This window comes from Cinclus cinclus, chromosome 8, assembly GCF_963662255.1.
Source record: "Cinclus cinclus chromosome 8, bCinCin1.1, whole genome shotgun sequence".
Taxonomy (NCBI): Eukaryota; Metazoa; Chordata; class Aves; order Passeriformes; family Cinclidae; genus Cinclus; species Cinclus cinclus.
This window is the reverse complement of record NC_085053.1, coordinates 16,791,915-16,816,660: the sequence shown is the minus strand read 5'-3', so window position 1 is coordinate 16,816,660 and position 24,746 is coordinate 16,791,915. Positions and strand designations below refer to the sequence as shown.

The 24,746-nt window shown below is 40.5% G+C and overlaps 1 protein-coding gene across 1 annotated transcript; it reads right to left on the bottom strand.

Moving 5' to 3' along the window:
- Positions 1-711: 711 nt before the first annotated feature.
- Positions 712-23,672, bottom strand: LOC134047007 (vitellogenin-2-like). Its single transcript, XM_062497932.1, has 35 exons — positions 23,609-23,672; positions 23,473-23,493; positions 23,219-23,370; positions 21,803-22,054; positions 21,134-21,295; positions 20,899-21,047; positions 20,162-20,312; positions 19,903-20,060; positions 19,647-19,812; positions 18,680-18,805; positions 18,102-18,320; positions 16,955-17,172; positions 16,720-16,817; positions 16,321-16,445; positions 16,109-16,210; positions 15,379-15,498; positions 15,100-15,289; positions 13,285-13,378; positions 12,988-13,173; positions 12,313-12,457; positions 11,970-12,192; positions 11,716-11,891; positions 10,521-11,345; positions 9,991-10,041; positions 9,011-9,097; positions 7,741-7,953; positions 7,505-7,647; positions 6,970-7,108; positions 6,357-6,492; positions 5,726-5,912; positions 5,316-5,404; positions 4,133-4,230; positions 3,224-3,383; positions 1,687-1,848; positions 712-830 (listed from the first exon to the last, which is right to left on the bottom strand). Exons 1-35 carry the CDS (start codon positions 23,646-23,648, stop codon positions 712-714), a joined length of 5,682 nt encoding a protein of 1,893 aa, XP_062353916.1. The 5' UTR covers positions 23,649-23,672.
- Positions 23,673-24,746: the final 1,074 nt, after the last annotated feature.

The following is a 24,746-nucleotide window of genomic DNA, read 5'->3' as shown; positions in this document are numbered from 1 at the left end:
TGCAGAGGTCTGGTTCAGCTTCAGAGCCTTTGGCAGGTGGTGTGCTTGAGTAACCCTGCTCTGTGCTGCTCAAAGACACCAATTCACCATAGCTTCTGCATGTGGTGCACCAGAAACTTAACGTGTTCCTGGCTCCCTCAGAGCAGCCTTGCCCAGGGACATGAGATTCAGGCTTATTCCCTGAGCCTGCTGCTCCCTACAGCAGCACTGGCCCCGCACAGAGCTCTGGCCAAGCACCACGGCTGCGTGGCTGCTGCAGCATCACACCAAGGTGATCAGTTCCTGCTGCAGGTGGACAGGACCCCAGCACCAGGGAAGGAAGCACTGGGGGAACAAGCAGGAGTACCACAGCTACCCAACCCAATTCCCAGTGTAACCCTGGTGCACAGAAGATGGTCACAAACTCAACAAGTCTACAAAATGGGGGATAAGGAGAACCTGTGCAGACCTCCTCTTACCACCACCAGTGAAATAGGAAACCTTCACAATTTTTTCCATGCATGGATTTATTATTAAATCAGATATTTATGGGCAATCATGACAGTTTCTACAATAATAAAATTTAATACTTTAAATTACTTGGGAAGATTCCACACATCCTCGAGTACTTAATTTAATATCTCTATAATTCGCTAAGACAAGGTTTTTTTACACCACACAATAAAAACATGAAAGTATTTCTGTTTTCTTCTGTGCTGCAAATGTGCAACTTCATGGACTGCAATCTTCTTTCTCACAAGAACATGCTATGTGTGCTTCAACAGTGTCCTGCATATCCTCTGATTTCTGGTCAAACTTTGTCTGCTTTTCTATCAGGCTGGCAGCTGAATCTCATGGGGAACAAGAAATGAAAATTAAACACTTCACAAGCAGTTCTGCAAGGTACAGCATTTACCATGCACTAGTCATTAATTACAGCAGGCTTGGCTGCTCCTCTCTGATTTACATATTTATATTTGTCTAAGTCACACAGAGATGTTCCAGGAAACCCACTTCATTACTAAGCTAGTTCTACCTTGAAAGCTACTACTTCCATGCAAAATTTTATTAATGATACATTTAGGAAAGGGTATTACAATCTTTAAGAAAGAAACCTGGAAAACAGATACAATTCTCTACATAATCTATATCTACTTTATCTAATATCTTATAATCTACAATACACATATAGAAAATAAATCCTCCTGTATCACTGGGCCTGTGTGCAGGAATCCTGTCCACACCTGCCCTTTGAGTACCTAAATCAGTTCAGTGAAGTAGGGCCAAATCCAGAGACAGGGATATATTAAAAATGCAAGGCAAGGATCCCTGTTTTGGGGTGCTGCACTTGGTCATACATGGCTCAGTCTCCACAGGCTACAGTACACAGCTCTTCAGCTGAATCACAATGTTGACTGTGCTGTTACCGTGTTAGCCCTAAGCACCATGAGGAGAATTCAGTTTAGATTTTCAATTCCAGTACAATGAAAACAAGTAAATGTACATCAGAAAATCATCTCCTTCACTGAAGGAATGTTTGCCTATTAATAAAACAGGGAAAGGTCTTTAGTCAACAGGGCAGCGAGTCCAAGTCCACCTATGGCTGTGTTATATTTGCCATATTTTTCAAGTGTAGTAACTGAGTCAAGTCACAATCTATTTATACTTTTGCTCAGCTCCTCTTGAGCAGGATTTCTGTTGACTTACCAGCAGGGAGGCAGTGGAAGCCCACGGTGACTGGGGTAGTCTTGGTGACAGAGCAGCCCTTGGTGCAGCGCAGCACGGGCTCTGTGGAGTAGCACCTGGACTCGACCCCCGCCAGCTGCACCCTCTTCTCCAGCTTCACAAAGGAGTGCCGCAGCTTGCAGGCTGCAACAGGCATTGGGGACAGCTCATGTGCTTGCATTCAAAAGCTCCAGACCTCCCCAGAAGGACCCATCTGCCAACACTGCCAATTTACAAACAACTTCCCTCTGTGAAAACTGTGTTTTGATCACAAATGTAGAAGCTTTATTGATGACAAACCTGACAAATCAGCTTGGTTCCAGGAGTTCTGGAAAGTTAATTTCAAGTGCAACTGGTCTACTTCTAGATCAGTATATAGAAACATAGTACTTTCTAATAAAAATTTTTCAAGGTAAATTGGCTTACTAAATAGCTGTCAAACCACATTTTAAAATCTGGAATATTCAGCAGTGGAACTAAAGTGGACATTTCTAACTAAATAAAATTAATCACTAAAGAACTGCATCATTACCACTATCATTCAGACACAGAACTGGTAGAGAGAGAGCAACAGTCATTGATACCAGTAATATAGATCTCATTTTGGATTCCCAGGACAAACAGTTACAAGTGAGGAGCTAAATAGACCAGAATTTATTCCTAGCTATAAGTTTTATGTTTTCAAATTTCAGCAGCTTCTATCACATGTCAAATGGAAACAGAATGTGGTCACCACCAGCCACAGGAACATACTGTGGATGTGCATGTGGTCTCCATATCTAAGTACAGCAAGTTTGTTGCCCAGAATTTGTGACAAAACATGGAATGATAACAGCCAATGCTGAGCTAGACATGTACTAGCCATCTCCAGGGACTGAAGACTCCTTCCCACAGGACATGTCTCTACAGATGCAACATGCCTGCTCTCCTCAAGTACTGTGGTGTGATGTTGCATCATAACCTCAGCTGAGAGCGCCAGCACACCATGAGATCCAATCTACTGAAAGACTTAAAATACAGCTTTTTTTATTTCAACCATATAATTAGTCCCTGGAACTGGTCATGTACTTGAATGCTTTGTTTGACTGGTTGCACTGGTTCAAAAAACAGGTGGTCAGCCATGGTAATAACTACTAATCTCCATCTGATTTTTTGATGGGCCAATTGCTGAAAATTGAAGTCCAGAAAATGCTGTTGTGCTTAAATAAAAGCATTCTGTGTCACTTTTATCCTCTTTCTGATCCTCTTCTAAAGTACTTCAAAACTGAAATAAAGATTTTGATTCATCTTACTTTTTGAACTTCAACTAAGATGTATATTTTGGCTTGTTTAACCTGCGATTTCTTATTTCTTTCTCAACTTGCAATTAACTTTAAAACTTTATATATAATCTAATAATGAATCTTCTAATATGCTTTTTATTTCCAAAATATATATGGATTTTAAATTTTCTGAACACATTCTACACTTTGTGAACAACTGCAATAACATTATATTAAATTTATTAGCGCTCGCATACCTTCTCTACAAGGCTTTTCTTCCAAAATCCAAGAATGCCCAAAACTCACTGCATCTTTAGCTACATATCCATTGGGCATCCGATATTCCTCTTCACATTCTGCATCATATTTTCCACACAGTCCACACATTTTCCCTGCCATCCATAAAGCAACTTGGATCTTGGAGGAAAAAGAAGCAAGAAATACATCAAGTTTAAAAAAGTAATGCCTGTGGAGTACATTTTTGCTGTGCAGGTCCCTTCCAGTGTAAGTGAATGCACAAACATTTAAAATCTCTTTGATAAGAATTCAAAAGGGTCTGACAGTCAGATGCCAAACTCCTGTGGGGCTGCAGAATCTATAACTGCTACAGTCTTTATCACCTACTGTGCCAGTCTAGGATGTCAAGCTGTTCAAGCTCTAGACTATTAATATGCTGGAGCTTTTTTCTGGTGGTTGTTTTGATAATACAAGTGACAGACATGGAACTGTTTACCAACTTCTTACTATCCAGTTTTGTATTAATTTTAGTGCAGCCTTTAAACCACTCGATTATCTAAAAAGAATGGCTGCATTTCTGCTGTTTTGAAGAATTATACAGCTGTAAGAACAGCGGTCAGGAGCTGAAATCTCCTTTTTCTTGCAAAGGCACTGCTGACTCCTCATATGTACCCTCACAGACCTGCTTCCCAACACACATCTGTACTGCAAGAACAGAGCACTTTCATTGATCAAAGATTCTCATTTCTCACACTCAGAAATAAGGAGCAGGACTGTGCAATCCTGCAGCACTGTCTTCCCTCTGGGTTTTTTTTGCCCTGCACACACTTGCCTTTGCCCCTGTACACCCTTGCCCTCATACACACAGATTTAAGGGAATCCTATGGACATTTCTTAACACCCAATCTTATGACGAGGAAGAATGATACCCTGAATGTGTATCCATCAAAGTACAGCTTATCAATGCCATAGGCTGGGGCGAGAAGTACAAGCCCTTGATTTTCACTGTGGATCCACAAAGAAGCACCTAGAAGAAAAAAAAACAAAACAGAACAAAACCAGACCAAACCTAGCTTCTTTAGGAGAGAATAAAACAACTTTCATGTTTCTAAAATGTTCTTTTCTTCAAAATCCCTCAGTTACTCTATTCAAGAAACAAAAATATAGAACAAAGCAATGTAGAAATGTGCATACATAGTAAATGGGTGTTTGCAAAAGGTTGGAAGACAACGTTAATGATCACAGACTTACTAATTTTTCCTTGGGTTATTAACATAATCACATTTATGTCTAGAAATTATTACTGAGCTGTCTACATTATATCTGTAGTTGAGCAGATTAACAAGGCTCTGGGTACACTGTACTGGAATATGGAAATATGAGGAACACCCTGACTGCCACTGGAGCCATTTCTAGTACAATTATCACTTCCCAAGTACATAACAAATAGGAAAGAGCTCAGCACTGGTACATGCTAACCCAATTTCAGCAAGATTTATCCCAATTCATATCTTGCAGCTCTTTGGTCAGAGTACCCACACTGTATATAGCCCCTGGCTACACAGCACAGGATGGAACAAGGCCTTCCTGTACCTTTCACAGAAACAAACTATTCCTATTTTGGGAGAATCAAGCAGGTCGTTTCTCCAGTTCTCCATATCTATTCCTGGAAGAATGCAAGCCAAATTTATTCCTACAAATCAAATCAGGAAAAACATCAATATACAAGTCACGTGTAGTGGATTTTAGAAAAGCTCCACTTCAAAAAGTTTTAATCAGGCAAAATTTGATAGCATAGCCAAAACACTTCTCAAATTTGGAACTACAGTAGGACCTGTAATGCTGTACAAAAAGGAGGAATCTTCATGTTGATTATATCTTGCTTGTTCAGGCTACTTCAAGAGCTTCTCACTCTAATCAATCTTTCTAAATGTCCCTCTGCAAGTGAGTAAAATATCTATTCTTAAATATTACCTTAAAACCAAAGAAACATTATTGAATACAAACTGAATTATTGAATACAAACTGATCAAATCTCCTTCACAGACTCCTTCTTCCTTCTTTCTCCTAAAACATATGTGAAAATTAAACAACATGTGCTGCATCACTTACCAGCAGATGTTAATGAAACATTTGTTGGGCTCTCAGCCCCATCCACCAGCAGCTTCACCCGTCCGCTCACAGGGCGCATATCGACTTCACTGTCAAGGACAAGAGTGTTCACCCTGGCTGTGCCACATTCACACACTTACACTGCCTGAGGCATTTCCCTGCTCACCAAATATCACTGGTCAGAGCACAAGCTCATTTCAAATGTTTAAATTACATCAGGGTATTGTCACCTAAGATGCAGAATAAGAGCATCAGCATCACATTCAATATGCATGCAAAAGAAATAAGGGGAGTGCTGAAACCCCATAGGCTGCCAACCATTGCAGGAAAGCTAAGATTGGAGCTCCTCTCATGCTAAATGTGGACAGTGAGGTCCCTCATGCTCCCAGCATCGGGCAGAAGTCACTTACTGATTGCCAAGCTTGATGTTGATTGCTTTCAGGTTCACAGCTTCTTCTACACTCTTCATCATCACCAGGAACTTAAGGTCAGAGCTGCAATCCTGAGCCAAGATGTGGTAGCAGTTTGCTGGCATTGTGTAGTTAAACCGAACTTCATTAAAGGTTGTGATCTTGTTGTAGGAAACTGAGCATTGAGCTGGTTAAAAAAAAAAGTTCCAGTGAGTTTTTTTCTTTTCCATGAGAGAAAGCCATTAAATGGTGTGGTTTATTTTTAGTGCTATATTATTCTAGCTTTGTATTTTTTTCACTATGTGATGTTTTCATATGGTTTACAGGGACTTTTGGCTACTAAGCACCCATAAGTTCTTAAAAAGGCATATGTGTTCTTCTATCTAACAAAAAAAAAATTTGCCAGAAATTTCAAATATTATCAATTCAGATAGTTGGTATCTTGAGCCATGAAATGCTGACAATTTCTGTATTACATGCAGAATATTCTCTCTCAGTTGAATCATCCTCACATTATTACAGAACATTTCCTAATTAACAGGAAATAAACAATGCCAGCAAAATTTAGAAGGTGTCCAAATAAATTGTGAGACTGAAGCTGTCATGCTTCTGAACCCAATTAGACTCTGACCTTTCAAATTCTCAAGCACTGCAGAAGGGGCTTCAGCAAAGATATTCCAGATGGGAGGCTGCAGCTCTGAAGCTGCTATCCTTGGACCTACAGGAAGTGACAGGGGAAGCCTCATGGCTTTTTCATAGAGGGTAATCTGAAAAAGAATTCAAAAGAACATTCAAAATGCACCTGTGCCAGCAAACAACTAGGATTTTTTTCCTATTTCTTCAACTTTCATTGCAAAGAATTTACATGAACATAACTCATCTGACTCATTGTCCATGAGGTTTTTGCTTTTGCTCAGTTTTCTTTCATGGTGTGAGAGAAGTAATTCTGATGTTATTTGGGAGAGTATGAATTACTCCCTTTCAAAGGTGATGAGGTGAATGTTTATGGAAATACTACAGGTGGAAACTCATGTCATTATGAGTGCCCATATCTCTATGAAAAAATCACTACATAGACATCCTTCTATGAAATATTACAATGGTGGAAATATATAAAATTAATTTTCATCATTTGCACACAAACTGATGCTAACTTTTATTTCTCAGAATTAACTCACTGTAATTAAACAGTCACTTTTCTACTAGGAAAAAACAGAAGAGTGATAAAAATATTTCACAATTACATCAGGAAGCTTGATAACAACATCACATGTCCTTGGAGAAGTCAGAGCCACGATCACCCTGGCTTGTCGAGAAGGATTCTTGTCCGTTTTTTCAGAGAAACCCAGCATAAATGCAGCCCCAGGGACAAACTTGTAAAACCTTCAAAAGTTCAAATCAAAAGATTTGGTGAGATGGAGAAACAAAAGGCTGCACACATTCCAACTAGACTGTCTCACACCTGTGTGTAAGCAGCATAAATAGTCTTCAGGGACCCTGGTTATGTCCTCACACCCACTCTCTGCTCTACTGTTCAATTGTTCAGTGAAAGGAAGGATCTGTTCCTCAGTTTTCAGGAACTGTGGCAAATATAAAGAATTACTGTACATTAAAGCAAGAAGTAATCCACTCAGCTTTAATGTCCTAAGGTAGTACTTGCACAGATCAGAGAATAAAATATCAGCCAGTATTCAAGCCACTAGAACCTCGTGTGCAGATGCTGATTTTTCCCAGTCGACCAGTATTGTTAACAAGTGTCACTAAAGGCTAAATTCTCACCATTCTGCTATGGATCTGACACTGGAAGGAACTTTAGGCCACTCCAGTTTCACTTGTACAGCAGGGTGGGCAGCAAACTTCCCAGTTACCAGCTCAGATGAAACCTTGTAGTCCTGGCAATTCTGTCCCCATTTCAGGTAAGCCTGTAATGGAGGGACAATGGTTCATTTTTAATGCCTGGAGCACGATTTTCCTGTGATGCGTATAGAGCTGTACAAGCTAGCTGTGAGCCTTACCGCTGCCTTGTGAGCATTGAGGACTGAGGCATCAGCACAGAGCTTCCACTTGCTTGAATCTGTGAGGTTTGACACAAATACCTGCACCCGGGGCCTGATGGAGTCAATATCAGCATATACCACGAGCTGGAGGCCTCCTATCTTCTTATCATCACGGAGGCCATGCAGAAAAACAGCTAATACTGGTGCTTTAACATCTCCCAGAAACTTTGGCTAAGAAGAAAGAAGAGGAAGAAAGTATGCAAAGCATATAATTATAGAAGAGTTACCATGGAACATTTTAGATGCAAGATCTAGATGGATAAATGAAAAATAAACAACTGAACCACAAATATTTACCAGCATATGTATCACACATATATACATGCCTATAAAACCTCATGCATGTGTCTTTAATGTGCACATGCCTCTACACGACAGATGGATTTTATCGCTGTGTTTTCATGAGCCAAAATCTGTTTCATTTCCTGAGCTACAGCTGACACTGTGGAAATATTCATATAATTAAAACGCAGCAATGACTATATGATTTGGGCTTCATTGTTAGTATCCAGCTTGTAAGTAAAAGAAAGTGGTTCAGTTTGAACAACATCAGCTGTCAGTTGTATGTGTCACACATTCCCACTGCAGTAACATCCCCCAGCTTGTCTCTTCTTGTTTATCTGAGTCTTGTGTTGGTTTTCTCCTCACACTTTGGCTGTGAGTTCTGTGGGGCAGTCAGGTTTTTTGTTTGCACAGCAACCCAGCACAGAATATAATCCAGGACATTTTCTTCAACATCAAGAACCCCTTCTCTTTGAGAAGGGCATTATGACCTTCATCCTCAATATCTTCACTCCATCATTCTCAAGCCTGCACACATCTGCCTGGGTGGTGGTGAGGAGCCCAGGTGCTCCATGTCCCCTGTGGAACTTGCCTTTTCCTGAGGCTGCTCTGAGCCTCAGATGACACCACCAATGTCCTCACACTGGCACTGCAGCACCTCAATCTCCCTCCAGGCTGCAGAGGTCATAAAAAGAGTCTCTGCAGGCATCTGTTGGGTGGGATTTCCATGAGGGAAGGGCTGTGATGCAAGTAAGAAGGATCCTCACTGCAGAGGAAGGTGCATGTGGGAATTGTGGTGCATGTCTTGACTGATACCTGAGAGGTTGACATTTCTCCCTTCCCACTATTATTATTGTAACTATTATTATATACAATTACTGCCAGTGCACAGCCACTTTGTCATCATTCCAAGCTGTCAAAACCCCCCAGATATGATGCAACTAACCCATGAAGCTCGAGACAAGGCACGGCTGGATCTGGCAGAGGAATGTGAGCTGCTAATTTGGTCATCTGGAAGTTTGCTTTTTGGGAACTGCAAAAGAAACCAAACCAAAATCAAACCACAACACGCTTAAGAGGGTAACTTCAAAGCATGCTTTAAGAAATTGCATGAGGCAGTGCTGAACAATACTCTCTGCCATGGCATTTGGAATTGGTGTGTTCCAGCCCTGAGCAGCTTAGTGACTTGCAATAGGCTTTGTCCTGCTCAGTATATAGGCTCTAATTCTGAAAAATCTTGTTTCCCCAAATATATCTGACTCTTCATGTTCCATAAGGACCATATCTAGATGAGAATTCCCTGTATGAAAAAAAAACAATGAACCAGAGCAAGTCAGTTTTAATCAGCTTCTCACTTCAATATGAAAGACCAGAAATTCTGCACAGGCCTGATGAACTGGAAGATAAACCAAATGGATCAACTGAATGGAAAGGAGCATCTGAGTGGACACGTACTACTGTGTTACTTTTTGAGGAACACTAACAAGAAGGACACTGCTCTGGCTGGCTCATACCCTAGTAAGAATCTGCTCAACCAAAATTCTATAAAATAAGGTATCCTCCCACATTTGTCCACATCACTCTCCTCATTGTGTACCCTCAGTGATTCTAACCCAAGAAACCAGGTGATCAAAGCCAAGCAAATGAACCAGACTTCTGACGGTTCCTCCAAAATATTCAACTCCAGTCCTTTTCATTGCTTTGGAAGAGGCTTTGCATCTCCTTTGCAGAGCCACAAGTGGCTCCATATGCACAGCCTAAAAGGGAACACAGATCTCTGTCTTTACCCATCTCAGAAGACCCACCAAAGTTCTAATTCTATCAGTGCTGTTATTTTCCTCAACAAAGATAACGAGTTGCCTTTAAAGTCTCCATTTGACTCTTGACAGATTCCATACTTCTTTTACTGAGGAAAGAAAAACTCACCTCTTGTCTATGTAGTGATTTAAAGCGGTACTGATAAATCTCATGAGCTTCCTTTGAAAATGACAAAGGCAAGAAGATTAGAAGTCTCAGGGGAAAAGAAATACTGCAATTATATGAAAATCTAAGAACTGGGAATTAAATAAGAAATGTACTAATTATCATTCATACACAGATCCGTATGCTTAGTCACAAGCACGTAATGCAAGATGAAGTCGTTTATATAAAGCAATAATGTTTCTACCACAAAATTAAGACAGAAATAAGCAATGTTTGTGGACAGTAAATTGTCCAAGAACACCAAATTTCCTGGCAGTAATAAAATTTTCAACAAACTTGTGGAAACTTTTGAAATTAAGTAGACATCTGTGCCAATGATTGCAGGCGTGTTTGTAGAAAAAAAAAATCAGTTTTATGTTGCTAAAATTTACTAGTCAACTCCTAATATCCTGATTTGTCATGCAAGACCAACCGCCATCAGGAGTGAGATTCACAAACATTAGTAACATCAGTTGATTTACTGACAAAATTACCCATGTTTTGGAATATGCACTGCTGCTGCTGCCACCTTCCAGATGTCCTGAATGATGTTCATGGCTATGGTGGCTCCGTGACTCACTGCTGCTGCTGCTGCCATTCACATATCTTGAGTGATGCCCATGGCTATGATGACTCGATGACCTCCTGCTGCTGCTGCTACTACTACTACTGCTGCTGCTGCTACTACTACTGCTGCTGCTCTTGCTACTACTGCTCCTGCTGCTGCTACTACTGCTCTTGCTACTACTGCTCCTACTACTGCTGCTGCTCTTGCTACTTTTGTCACTGCTGCTGCTGCTCTTGCTACTTCTGTCACTGCTGCTACTGCTCTTGCTACTTCTGTCACTGCTGCTACTGCTCTTGCTACTGCTTTTGCTACTTCTGCTGCTACTGCTACTACTCTTGCTACTTTTGTCACTGCTGCTGCTACTGCTGCTACTCCTGTCACTACTGCTACTCTTGCTGCTTCTACCGCTGCTACTGCTGCTGCTACTGCTCTTGCTGCTGCTCTTGCTACTTCTGCCACTACTGCTGCTGCTACTGCTCTTGCTGCTGCTCTTGCTACTTCTGCCACTACTGCTGCTGCTCTTGCTGGTTGCATCTTTGTTTTTCACTTGCTCTTCTTTATCATTCTCATCTTCATCACCAGCCTCTTTACGGCGAGGAGAAACAGCAGATGACGAGGAAGAGGAGACAGCTGAGGAGGCAGAAGATGAGCTGGAGGGATGTTTTGTATCAGGGTCTGCCTCAAGCTCTGTAAGCACAGTGTTTTCTTTCTTTGAAGGTCTCTTCTTCTGGTGTTGTGTTTTATTTGCAATCTGCAAACACAGTCCAAGAGGTACGAAAGAGAGAATACATCTGGTCCTTTTTTTACAAAGCAAAACTTCTGTGAGTGTCAAACAAAGCTGGGTTTTCACACCAGCTTTTCAAGGAAAAACCACCTCCCTGCCTCACTCACTGCAGAAGCTGCAGAATTCCCTCAGATCCACTCTGTCCAATGAAATCCAGCCCAGCACAGACCACCTCGTTGGATGCAGCCCATAGTAACAATACCTCAGCATGGGGCACTGGCACCTTTCAAAACAGCTCCATCCTTTCTTTGCCATGCCAACTTTCCACATTGAACTTCAAATTCTTGCCCTCATTTAGGGGAAAATGTTCCCTGCTGCCACACTCAAAGTCACTTGCCTTGAACACATTTTCAATGCCTAGAATCTTCTTCAGTTTAGCTTGAATGTCCTCATACAAAGATGATTCACCCTCTTCCTCAGACTCCGAGTTTACTTCATGAATTATTTTGGAAGCTGCTCTGGATCCTGCCTGAATCTCCAGCTGAACTTTGTCAATATCAGCACCTGTTTCAACTACACACCAATTACACACATTAGAAAGTTATACTGCTTCAAATAGCACTGATAAGCCTAAGATGCTCAGTATTTTACCTGGGGTCAAGACTATTTTAGCTTCGTGTTCCCCAATGAGTCTGTGCAAATACGTATTTTTTAGGAAACTGGCATCTCGTGACCTTCTGGAAAAGCAGAGCTGACACCCAAGATGATGCAGCTTGATGCAAATGTCTCGTTTTTGAGTTTTTCTTCCTGTGACATGGTGAAGATCCTCCTGAGAGCTATAGGCATGTTTCTTTGATGCACTGTCAGCTTCTTGCTGTGTTAGAAATGAGTATGTGAATACCACTGGGAGTGTGTCATAGGCAAGAGTAAAACTACAGGCACCCATTACAGAGAGGGCAAATATTACTGTATAAGCAAAAAAAGCATATGTTACCTTTGTCAAATCTTCATTGGAAGCTCTGTCTGATGGTTTAAAAGGTTCTTCCACAATATTTGATGAAACATCTCCTGGGAGAATTAAGGTTCTCTTTTCAACACCTAATTCTCCTAAATTTCTTGATACAGCAAAAGCTTTATGTCTGTTGAGACAAGTGCAAAAAATGGTGAATTATTCCAAACCCTTGTCTTTGTATTAAATACATCCTTGTCAGTATCATGTTACAGCACAGAGGTAAGATATTTGAACACAGGGATTATATATTAATTTAGAAACATAAATATTATCGAAAACAAAACAGAGCTCATGACAAATGGAGTTTTCTCATATTACAGGAAGTTTTCAGAATCTGGATAAATTCAAACAAAACTTCCAAAACATTAAAAATATTCCTTCAAACAAAAATCAGAATCCTTGAAAGACAATAAAATAATAAAAAAATAATAAGAACACAAAATAATAAACAATTTAATGTAAAAATTACACTGCTAAATTATTTAGGTATCTTCTGATTTTTAACTACTGTATCTTTCTTCCTCGTGCTTTATCCCAAAGGTTCTGCTACACACTGAAGAGTCACTGCCTATCTAGAGATCTCTGTGGGAGGTCAGTCAATAGTGAACTTGGTCAGGCTTCAGCAGCATGAAATATTCTGAAGTAATGCTATCATACCTTCCAACCACTATCTCGGTTTCCTCATGACATGGATTTGTTTCAATCTTAATATTTTTCTGCTTTGTGTCTATCTTGGCATCAAACTTGATTGGCACTCTTGTCAGGACCTTGCCTTGAATTTCCACAGCTTGTTGGAAGTATTCTGTGTTGACACCCATTGTTGCAAATTTCTGTATGTATAAGCTGAAACAGAGTGCAGCAGTCAGATGTAAGAAAGATGCTTTTTGCACCCATGTAGTTCTGCCTTCCCCTAAAAACCTCCTTCATATGTAAAGCCTTAGAAACCTGCCATACCTGGGGGTAATGTCAGAGTGAATCTGCACAGTGGATTCAAGCAACTGTGAAGGTCTAAAATCTCCAGTTAAAGGGGGAGATATTTTTCCATCAACTGCAAATGCGAGAAAAATATTTAAACATTGTAAAAATTAAAGAAAGGAGTCAAATATAAGCAGTTTTCATTAGGAGGGAGTGTTTTTGTTAGTAAAACAAATAAGGCTGAAAAACAAGACAGACTTTGGGGTACATGAGACCTTTCTTGATTCTGAAAAATACTGAAAATATAGAGGAAGTTTGCTATGTAGGCAGAAGTTCTGATGCAATATACTGAAAATAGAAATAAAAGTATACTAAGAAAATGAAGAGCTGACCCAAATTGAAAGTTTGATAATTTGTGTTACATTAACATTTCACAAACATGGGGAGTCAGATGACAGAGTGAATGCAGAGAACAAGGCTAAACAACCTCTGCTCTCCAATCCTTCCTCACATTAAGTGTGAACATCTTGTACTGCAGATCCAAAACCAGACATTCTACTCCAGATACAGCTGCAAATGTGCTACTTAGAGAAGGAAATCTGTCACACTGGCTCTGCTCCTGCTTCTGCAGCCCATGATGCAGTTGGCCTTCATCACAAAATGAGCACACTGCTGTTTTATCATACCAGGCTGTCCTGCCCTTCCTGAATACTGCTCTCTGCCTGGGTGATGCCCAGCCAATACACTTACATGGGTTACTCCATTCCAGGTGAAGGACTTTGCATTACCTTTGTCAAATTTCACCACACTTCTGTCAGGTCAGCCTCTCCAATCTGTTAAGCTGCCTGTCAGTGGCAGCCTGACCCCCCAGTGCAGCAACTGCTGCCACCAACTCAGTGTTAATATTGACACAGATATCCTGAGGGTGCCTTCTTTTACAAAGTTCTAATTTTAAAAGAAGGCAACGAACAAGTGCAAATGGCACAGGAATGTTTCTCAGAACAAGTCACCAATTACATTTTCAGCTGTTGGACTACCCTTGGAGATCAGCAGTCCAGATACCCGTCACTCATTTTGTAGCCCATCCATCCAATCCATACCTTCCCAACTTGGCTACAGGGTTATTATTTAATATAGTAAACTAAAAGCACACAGAAGACACACAGAAGGGGCAGAGCTGCAAAGATGTTATTAAAGCACACCAATAACCAGCAAAGAGTGGGTAGGTGGGAGAACACAAGCACATGTACGTAACCCTTCATTCCTTATGTGGTGTCAGCAGATACTAGAGTCAGTTTTGCCTAATTGAAGTCTGCTGCACAGCTCACATACATTAATCACTGAATTAACTTCTTGATGAGCATTAGTACTTGCATATTTATTCTTTTAAAAGTGAGCCTCAATCTCTTTCACAGGCCCTCTTCTCTTCCTGCCTTCCTAATGTTACTAAGAGTTTTCTTTTGATTGGTTTCTATGTTCTTCTCTTTTTAAATCAATACTGAATCCTGCTTAGCTTGTGTACGCATCTTTCGGGAGCCACTCCCTTCTACCCATGTGTCTGTACCAGCTCCCCAGGCAGTTCTTGGGTTTTTTTGGCCTTGGATGTTGTGGCCTCTCTCTCTCTGGTTTCCCAGGTTCTCATCTCACCTTTTCTGTCTTCAATCCATTCAAAGACAATGCACAAATCAGTGCATCCAACCTCTCTTCAAACAGCTTCACTGCCCCACTCTCCAGTACAAAAACTAGGGTATTTTTACTTCCTGGCTCCCCACCTCTTTCTCCAGCCTCCCTCAGCCCCTGTGCCTCTCATGCCCTGCTCAGAGCGTGCAGAGCTGATCTCAGTTCCCAGCTCACCACTGACTGCAGCCCTGGCCATGGCAGTGCTGTAGGAGCTGTATTCCAGAGGCAGCCCGGTGCAGGTGGGGAGGATGTACCGCAGCTCTCCCAGCCACACGGGCTGTGTCCACTGCCCTGCAACGCCGCTGCGCAGCTGGGCAGCCAGTCTCTTCAGCACTGTGCTCCTGTCAGCAGGCTCCAGGACAGCCTGCAAAAAAACACACCCAAGGGGTTGGGATATCAAAGTGCAATGCTGTCCAATTTGTGCTTGCAAAGAAAAGTAGGGGGCCCTGGTACCTTCACAGCCTGCTGTAGGACTTCCTTATTGATGTTGATGTAGGCCAGCTCTTGGCCAAAGAGTTTAAAGTAGGCTGATATCAAGGGGGTTTCTGTTGGAAGCTCCTTCCATCCCAGAAGCTGGGGAACAGATAAAGAAACAAGCAAAGTTTCTTAATGGAACACTACATAAATGATAATTCATCCTAAACCACCCATCACTGGCCAAGCTGCCCTTTTCCTTTGTAACATTTCCAGTTGTAAGTAGCATGATGACACTAACTCACATTAGCTTCCCCCATTTAAATGCCCACAAATGTTCAGTATCCCAATACAATAACACTCACACACAGGGTCTGGGCTGTTAGTACCACTAAACCCAGTTTGAAAGCACAGCAAACAAAAAAAATATAATTTCTCTTGAAAACAAAAGCATGTTCTTGTAAATTAGGTGAGGTAGATGTAGGATGGGAGTAGGAAGCCGGTCAGGCATGTGACACGCCATGCTGCAATGCCTGCCACTCCCTTCCCTTCTGTGCTCCTTCTGCAGAAATCTCTGAGGTGAGGAGGAGGCAGAATCAGAGCAAAAACTGGTAGAAGCTCTGGCAGATGCTCCCTGCGGTCTCCAAAGCACGCCTCTCCTTTGCAGAAATACTTGAGCTGACTTCTGACACAGGGCTTAACTAGAGTGAGAAGCATCACTAAATGCCCCTTCACATAACCCACACTTTGTATTACTGAAAATACCTACAGCTTTTCCAATCTCCTTTATCTTTTTGTATGTGGAATACTCAGCAAATGGGATGTTTTGCTTCATGATGACATCTGTGAGGCCTTCCACACGGACACCAGCCTACCAAAACAGCATGAGAAGGAGCAGTCTGAAACAGGCTCATAGAGAGGAAACTTTGTGAACAGTTTTAATTTTCATTTGACTTATTATTGACTTAGGTAAATATTTACCTCCACCAAATCAGCCACTGACCCTGCAGAATATGCCGTCAGCTTGGAAATTATTGCTGATGGGAACATCGTTCCTGGGCTGTTCATAACAAAGACATCTCCAGAAGCTCCAACTTTATAGTTATCTATGGCAGAAGCAAACAAGAGACATCTTTTTTCTAACCATTCTGTTTATCATTCAAGATCATATTTCTCCAGCTTTTTCCATTGCCAACTGTAAGATACATAATTAAATAAAATCTAATTGTTTAGACAGAAATTATTAAATGGCTACTCTAAACATGTGAGTCTCACATTTAATTTCTCACTGAAACAAAGAATACCATATTTCTCCAAAAGGCATTATACTTTAAGATTGGAATTCTCAAGTGAAAGTTTCCTGCTCACTGAATCACTTACCAAAGTAACTACCAATACGTATGACCTTGCTGTAGCGATAGCTCAGCCTGTCCAATTTGGGGGCCAGCAGCTTAAGGGCAATATTGCAAGCTGAAGATCTAAACAAAATGAGAAAGGTAATAGCATCAAGAAATAAGCTGTATCCTGTCAGTAAATAAACTGAATTCAGGTGTCAGCACATGCAGAAGATCATTATTTGCAGAAAAGCACCTGCTTTGTTCTTGTCTCTACTCACATGTTGTACGTGTATGGCAACCTGCTCTTGGACAAAGCCTTCATGTGGGAATACACAAAACTGGCCACTTGCAAATTGCTTTCCTTCATGGCCACATTGGCAATGGTTGTTATTAAAGGAAGGGCAGGCCTTGTCTCAAAGATAACAGCACAAGCCATCATCCGCACTTCGGGGGAAAGAGACTCGTCAGCGAGGATCTGGATGAGATATCCTTGCACCTGCAGAGACAAAACAGGGTATGGAACTGCCAATGACTGAAACTGTTCTGCAAGCTGAATCCACACCTAACCCAGAGGAAATATGGGCGAGGGGATCATTACCCCTGCAGAAAGGTTTCCTCATCTTTTTTACTGCAGGGTTCCACATAACTTTGTTAATATAACTGAAGGGGCCATGGTGGAACAGCCCCATGGAGCCACTGAACATGAAATAGATGTCCATCTATCAATGTATTGAGTCAACCCATGACAACTAAAAAGGCACCAGCATTACTTTGTGCATTACTGACATTCAAATATCAGTGAACATCTTTGGAAGAAAAAATGTAGATAATGAGACACATTCATTGTTTGAAGTAACTCCACTCACTCGGTGAGCATGCTTCACTATTTTAGACCAGTTTAAAAAGAGTTCAGTAGGTCACCAAATGACCCGAGTGAATGGTTTCTCATGTAGGTCCTATACCTAAACCATCTGAAAGTTGGGAGTCTTGCCTACACTTCCTGTGACAACAACCTCCATATAGGGTCACTGGTGACTCATCCAACCTTAAGGGAAGGGTCTAAAAGAGGCAGAGCAATGCCAACATTTGGCCTAGGATTTTAACAGAAAGAGTCTCTCCTCTTGGTTACAGAGACAATCTAAACTGCATGACTGACTTTCAGGTGCCTAATGTACACTATATATAACTAGCACAGGACTTAGTTGGTTACAACAGATGATAAAAGCAACTGCTGATATCCTTCCAGAAGATTCCTACTGACCAATTATCATTACAGCTTAGCAGAAAACACCATCTGAATGCAAAACTGTACAGTATTGCTCTTAAAAAACATGCTGAATACACACACAATACCATTAAAATCATTACATTTATGGTACATATTCTAATTCACTAAGTAAAGAAAATCTACCAAATCCTACATACTGTTTTGCTGTCCTTCCAAGCAATTTTTCTCAAAGCCATTATGGCATCAATCTGAATGTGGATGGGGATATCAGAAGCACTGGATGAAAACAGGGGAAGGAACTTCAGGATGCGCTTGATGCTGGCTGGTTCTCCCATGTTGCCAATGCACTTCAGAGCTAATTTCATTTTGTCCTCCCGGCCCCTGCTGATTGCTTCATCTGCCAGGTCATGGATGGGCTGTAAACAAAGCACAGTTCAATCTTCTCACTCTAATGTGTAGACTGTCCACAGTGTCCCCTTTACCCACTGAAAAGCCTACCACATTAAAGCAACTGGCTCTAATAAAATCACTCACTGGAGGTTTCTCCCAGGATTTTACCCTTGCAATGTGAAAACGGTGCTTTCAATGATGAAGCAAATTACTACATTGATAAAATTACTTGATGCCTTTGTTCTGAAGAAAACCTACAAAATGTATATTTATATTTCCAATCACCCTTTTTATACTGTATCTTAAAAGAATTAAGCTAATGTAATGAATATTACTAAGCTATTAAAAAAAGAAAAAAAAACCAACTTGGCAAAAAGCCGCCCACCTGGACAGCTTCCTTAGGACAAGCTGAAGTCTGAGAACAGTATCTATTCACCACAGAACTGTATGCCAAGCTGGCAAGTTGTTGAAGCATGGGATTTTTCTGGATACGAGAACTTGTCACTAAATCCTGTAAAGAAAAAAAAAAAAAAGTTCATCATTTAATACAGTGTTTCACAACACCTTCAGAGCAGGAAAATCATCTGATCATATTTGAAGGGATCAATTTCAGAATGATTACTGTTCTCATCCAAACAAATTAAAGTAGGTTGTAGACATTATATTTGGAAGCTTTACTTAGGAGCTTAATTCCCCACTAGTTTATACACATATAAGCTTACATAACTACATTTTGATTTTCATCAACTGAACATAATACTGAAAACACCAATATTATGGATAAACATCAATGTATAAAAGAAATATCTCTAGAAAAGTGTACAATTCAATTATAATAATGATGCATTTTCACATCATTTCCACTTTTCCTGTGTAAGAATATTGGCGAGAGATGGCAAAAGTCCTGTTCAGAATAAATGGTTCATTATTGTGTCAATGTATTTGATGTTTGCACTATTACTTTTCCTGCAGCATTTTCCACTTCATGGACTCATTTGCAGTTGAAAGAGCTGCTCAAGTGACATAACACCCCAATCATCATTTGTTTCAGAAGTAAGAGACTAAAGGGACAAAGTTTTGTCTGTAGAAGGCATGCCATGTCATCCCAGAAAACTAAAATGGGAATTATTCCCAAAAGCTTTTATAAGAAAATGGCTTTATATTAATACAGAGAAATGAAGACATAGAACTCTCCTCTAATAAATGCTTTGCCAAACAAAATCATGGGTCAGCATTTCCACAAAATTAGTGTACACAAGAGGAGAATCCAGCCTCCAGTGTCCTTAATCAGAGGTTGTTGATTATCACTCCTTTTGTTGCAAGACAGGAAAGATTCACATGGCTTTACTCACTGCTGCTATTGGAACACTGTGTTCATCAGCTTTTGTTAAATGGAGAGCAAAGGGAACACTTAGAAGAGCCTGAAGGTAGCTAAGGTCATCACTGCGGATTCTGCTCTTAAGGAATTTGAGTGCTTCTGTGGTGCCTGTTGCAGAAACTGCACTCAGCAGCCATCGCCTGCAAACAGATTTTAAAAAATCCTTTGTTTTAGCTCTGGTTTTCTCACACAGCCAGCAGAGTTTCTTACAGGCTGATACAATGAAATACCTGTAGCGGGGTTTGTCTGAACACTGTCTCCAGATGGACTCAAAGGTGTCAGCACTGGCTGTGCGGCAGAGCTGGACGAGCTCCAGGAAACGGTATGGAAGATCATCGTGGAAATCTTGTTGGTTATTCAGGACTATGTGTTGCAGTGTTTCGGTTATCTGTCACAAAACACAAGATAGAGGACATGCATAATTGCATTCTTTGGAATTTATGATCACATTTTTTTCTTTAATTAGGAAAGCAGTTTGGAAATAAATACCCGTTGCTCAGGGTTTTTTGTCTTGATGAGCTGCACTGACATCTGTGGCAGTACTGCTGGGAACTGGTATCGAAGGTCACCATAGCTCTGCATGGAGATGTCTGGGGAGCTCCCCCATTCACTCTTCACCTCAAGCAAGGTGAGTTGCTGTCTGTCAAGAAACAGGTGTCACAGGAGAAAAGCATTATCTCTCTTCATCCATGTGACTTGTTTGTTTGTTGGTTCAATGATACTGTGATGGTATCCGTTTTACTCTTTAAAAACTGCTCTTATCAAAAGAAAACCTTTTACTAATGAATAAAGCCTTCTATCTAGAACTAAATGGCATTGGAGTTACCTAGAATAAAACTGTTCCTGAGGAGAAGCAAAATTGCTGTCCGCTGAATGAGAGCTACTGACCTGGTGTAATGAATGATCTTATTTCTATATGTACCTTCTTCCTCATGACACTACAAATTATCCCCTTTTCAGAAAAACAGAGTATTAAAGTTGTATTCTTATGGTATAAGTGAACAAAAACTTTTCTTCTATGCAACTGTAAAGCCAGTTTGACCAGAGTACAAATATAAAATGGCTTGCTGAACTTTTTGGACTGCGGAAACTCCAACCGCGATGATACCTTTCCATTCAACTGCTATGGAGCTCAATTCTCATTTCACTTCAGTTGGGGGTGAAGGGGACTGATAGAACCTATAGTTATTTTCACTTTGTGAAGCAAGCCCCCGTGTCCCACCTACTTTGCTTCCGTGACAGCGACACCGGTGGGTTCACTGAATGGTGAGATCTGATACACCTGCTGAGACACCACCTCTGTGATCAGGGTACCACTGTCTGACTGCTTCAGCTTGTAGGAGAAAGCTGCAGTCCCTTTGATGATCCTTTCTTTCTGTAGGAGGACAGGGAGACCCAAAGAGTGAATGGGAACACAGTGGCCATGCTGTAGTTAGGAAGATCTTTTCACATTTCACATACCATTATGTCAACAGGGCAGGGATAGATGTAAGCCATTCCAAGACTCTTCACCACTTTCTCCTGGCAATTATTTTGGTCGACAGTTTTGGTAACAGAGACTCGGCTGTTCTTCTTGTCTTCTTGGATGACATACCTTGTATGGCAAACACCTCCAATCCCAGCCTGGCAGATGAATACAGAAAATGAGACTTTCCAATTGTATCAGGATTTTACTGTGTGAGAAGTTTTACTTAATGAAGATTCTCAATGAATCTGTTACTATTATGTACAATCATTCCTACGGAACTAAATAATAGGCATGTGAGCAATACTCAGGGGATGGAGTTTAAAATTAAAAAGTAACCAATGAATTGATATCAACAGTTAGCAAATAAAATTGACCAAGTAGTTGTATTATGGAAGCCATACAACAAATTAATGGATAATAATTATTTTTCTCCAAAGAACTGCATGTTAAGACTAAAAGACAGATACATTAGAAATAATTCAGCCCAGGTAATTTGTCGAACACACATACACACTTTTACTTCTATACAAATGAAAATCACCTTGTTCTTACTACAAACATACAAAAGTAGATGCAAATGGACAGAAATGCAAAGGAAGACCAACTAAAGAGAATAAACACATCCTTTCAGTAAAACAATTTTAGAATGGAAAGAAACACACCTCTTGCAATTCATACACATTCTGTGACTTTTTAATGGTTATCTGTATCAAGTTCAGTATTCCTCTCACTATGTTAATGCAAGTATCAGGGCAGTTTTCTGGGCCATAAATGTTTCCAACCCGTCCACTGCTGTATTCAAACTTGAAGGGCCGGGTAAGGCATGAGGAAACCAGCTGGGTGATTTTGGAAGATCGAGTGAATGGGTCCTTGGGCCAGATGCCATTGTATTCCTCGAGCTGTGGGGTGCGGATCTGGGAGGAAATAGAGATGCTTCGGTGAAAAAATTCACTTTGGTACTAAATACGCAAACAGATTGGAAGAAATTAATATAACCACTAGTGAGGTACTCTTTTCTTCCAAATGTAGGCTTAGAAAATCATAGAGCAGTTTATTCTTTTGTCTTGTGCTTATACTATTGTAAAACCAGTGCAAATCCTGTCTGCTCAACAGTACTATTTTGTCTTACAGAGTAGTTAACATATCAAATTAAATTCTCCCTTTCTGTCAGCCTTAAAATAAATATTCTACTTTAGATTTAGCATTTTAAAAGCTTATATTTTCCTAAACAGAAAAAAAAAGAGAAATGGCAGTTTTAGAATGTTTAATTTCAATACCTTTGGCAAAGTTACTGCCAGCTTAGGTGCCTCAGAGCACAGGCTGGTGCACATCATACAAGAATTTCAGGACAAAGTCTGTAGTGTGAAATGCAATCCCTAGCCCCCAGTTCTGAAAGATCTGCAGTTCAATACAACTGGTGAGAGCTGTCACTAAATTCAGTATTCTAAAGAGAACCTCTGATCCGTAACTGAATTAAAGGGACAAAAATACACTTCTGAAATTCAATATTTATCTTGAATTGAGTTGGATCCTATCACTGCTGACATCAGCAAAGGCATGATTTCACATGTACAGATCTTTTACTGCATTATTCAAACTCTAAACATTATTAAATACTCCTTTTTGATGATTTTCACTATTTAATCTTCCCTTTATCATGCATAACTATTTAGCTTTTATCACTTTTTGAATCTATGTTCATCTGTTGCCTTCATGACAATGATTTTACACACCCAAGTCCTAGCTTCCCACAGGAGATAGAAATGAGTGCTAAGACTCGAATCAAATCTTAGAGCAGGCTTAAAAGTCTTCAGTTAATTTGCCATTTTTCTAGTGAACCCCCAGCAATTGTATGTCCAATAGGAAGTCTTGAGGAACATCTGCTACAAACAACTTCCACAACAAACACAGGTAAATGCCTCATCACCTCTGAATCAGCAGCTTGCTGATCATTCTCTGATACCTACACTGATAAATTTCCAGTTGTGTTTCCTGCAGCTTTCCTACACCCCAGACCAGCCAGATGCAATTACAGCTGTGATTTTAGCTTCCTGTTGTACATTTAGGAGATGCAGTACCTTGAGGAGGTAGATGTTTTCCGACAGCCCACTGATCTCTAGTTTGCTGCTCAGGCGCACACCGGCTTTGGCTAAATTATTTTCTTGAAGTCCATTCAACACCCAGCCTTCATAACTGTACAGGTAGCTCTTTCTGCTACTGAATTCAGGGTCTGTGGGAAAGTATAGCCATTCTCACAATATTTGTAAGCATGTTCTAATAAATATAAATAACAAATTCATCCAAAAAAAGTTATAGAAGGAAATTTACTTACCGATGTCAAACTTCTGACTGCCTACAAAAAGATATGAAAAAAATAAATAAGTCATGTTCAATCTAGATCTAATCGCTGCCACTGAACTTAAGGAAAATTTGTAAAAGAATGGTGAAGGAGGGATATATAGCCTTACCTACGAGGGTGAACACTAGTGAAAGTACGATTCCCTTCATAGTGAAGGTGAATGGGGCTCTGCCAGACACAGTGAGACTTTTATGGAAGAAATCTCAGGAACACGTGGCTGTGTTCTGCTGAATTCTCAAGTTTTTTATCAGTTTATGTAAACACTTCCCTTTTTGCAATCATATTTTCTCTCAGACAGAATAATAGAAATCAAATCATACCTTAGCATCTCACTGATCATCTCGTAAGCCCCTTGCTGAATTGTTTAAAAGTTTCTACTTATCCTAATAAGTTTCCCTTGATCATTTACAATAATTTTACAATAAACACATTACTTAATTTCCTAGGTTGTGTCACAGCTGGCTGCTGATATTTGGTCCTGCCATAGATTAGGTTGATTTTGCCCAGGTTATGCTGACCTGGCACCTGACCCAAACTGTTATCTAGCTGACAGTGGCCCAATTAACAGTCAGTGTCACACACTGACAGTGTTCCTCCTCTTCCCTTGGCATTGGTGATAGCTGCCCCTGCAGACAGCAGACAAGGACAGATATCCCCTTGCTATGATATTACTATGTGCACCAAAGCACAATTTAACATGCTAATGAAAACCTATATATGTGAGATATATATATTTATTTATTTATTTAAATACATCAGAGGATCAGTATGTCCTTTCAGCTCTGGTCACAATGACCAGGAATATTTTTTAAATGAACAAAGATTTCATAAGCCATCAGTAAATATTGTACCTTTCAAGGTAAAAGACAGCCAAATCCGAACAATTAAAAGCCACAGAGACTCCTCCCAGCAAAGCAGGGGGAGTGAGAGTGCAGGTCAGCTGGAACTTTTGCATTGCCTAAGGAGTCAATCACAAAATGCAGATGAATTACCTGAACTGATGGAGGCTTGCAGCCAGATTCACCACGGATTTACAGAGAGAGCCCAGGAACACCTTCACACAAGTGTTCTCTTCTGGAAAGCTCAGGGCCTTGGAGGCAGGTGGAGATGCACAATACACACTTGGCCTGTTTGAGTAGGGTAAGCAACTGGGGGATTGACCAGATTCATTTGTCCCAAACAAGTGACAGAGTCTTCTAAAGCGAGCTAGGTGGCATCTGGATCAACAATAAAAGACAAGAAAAATG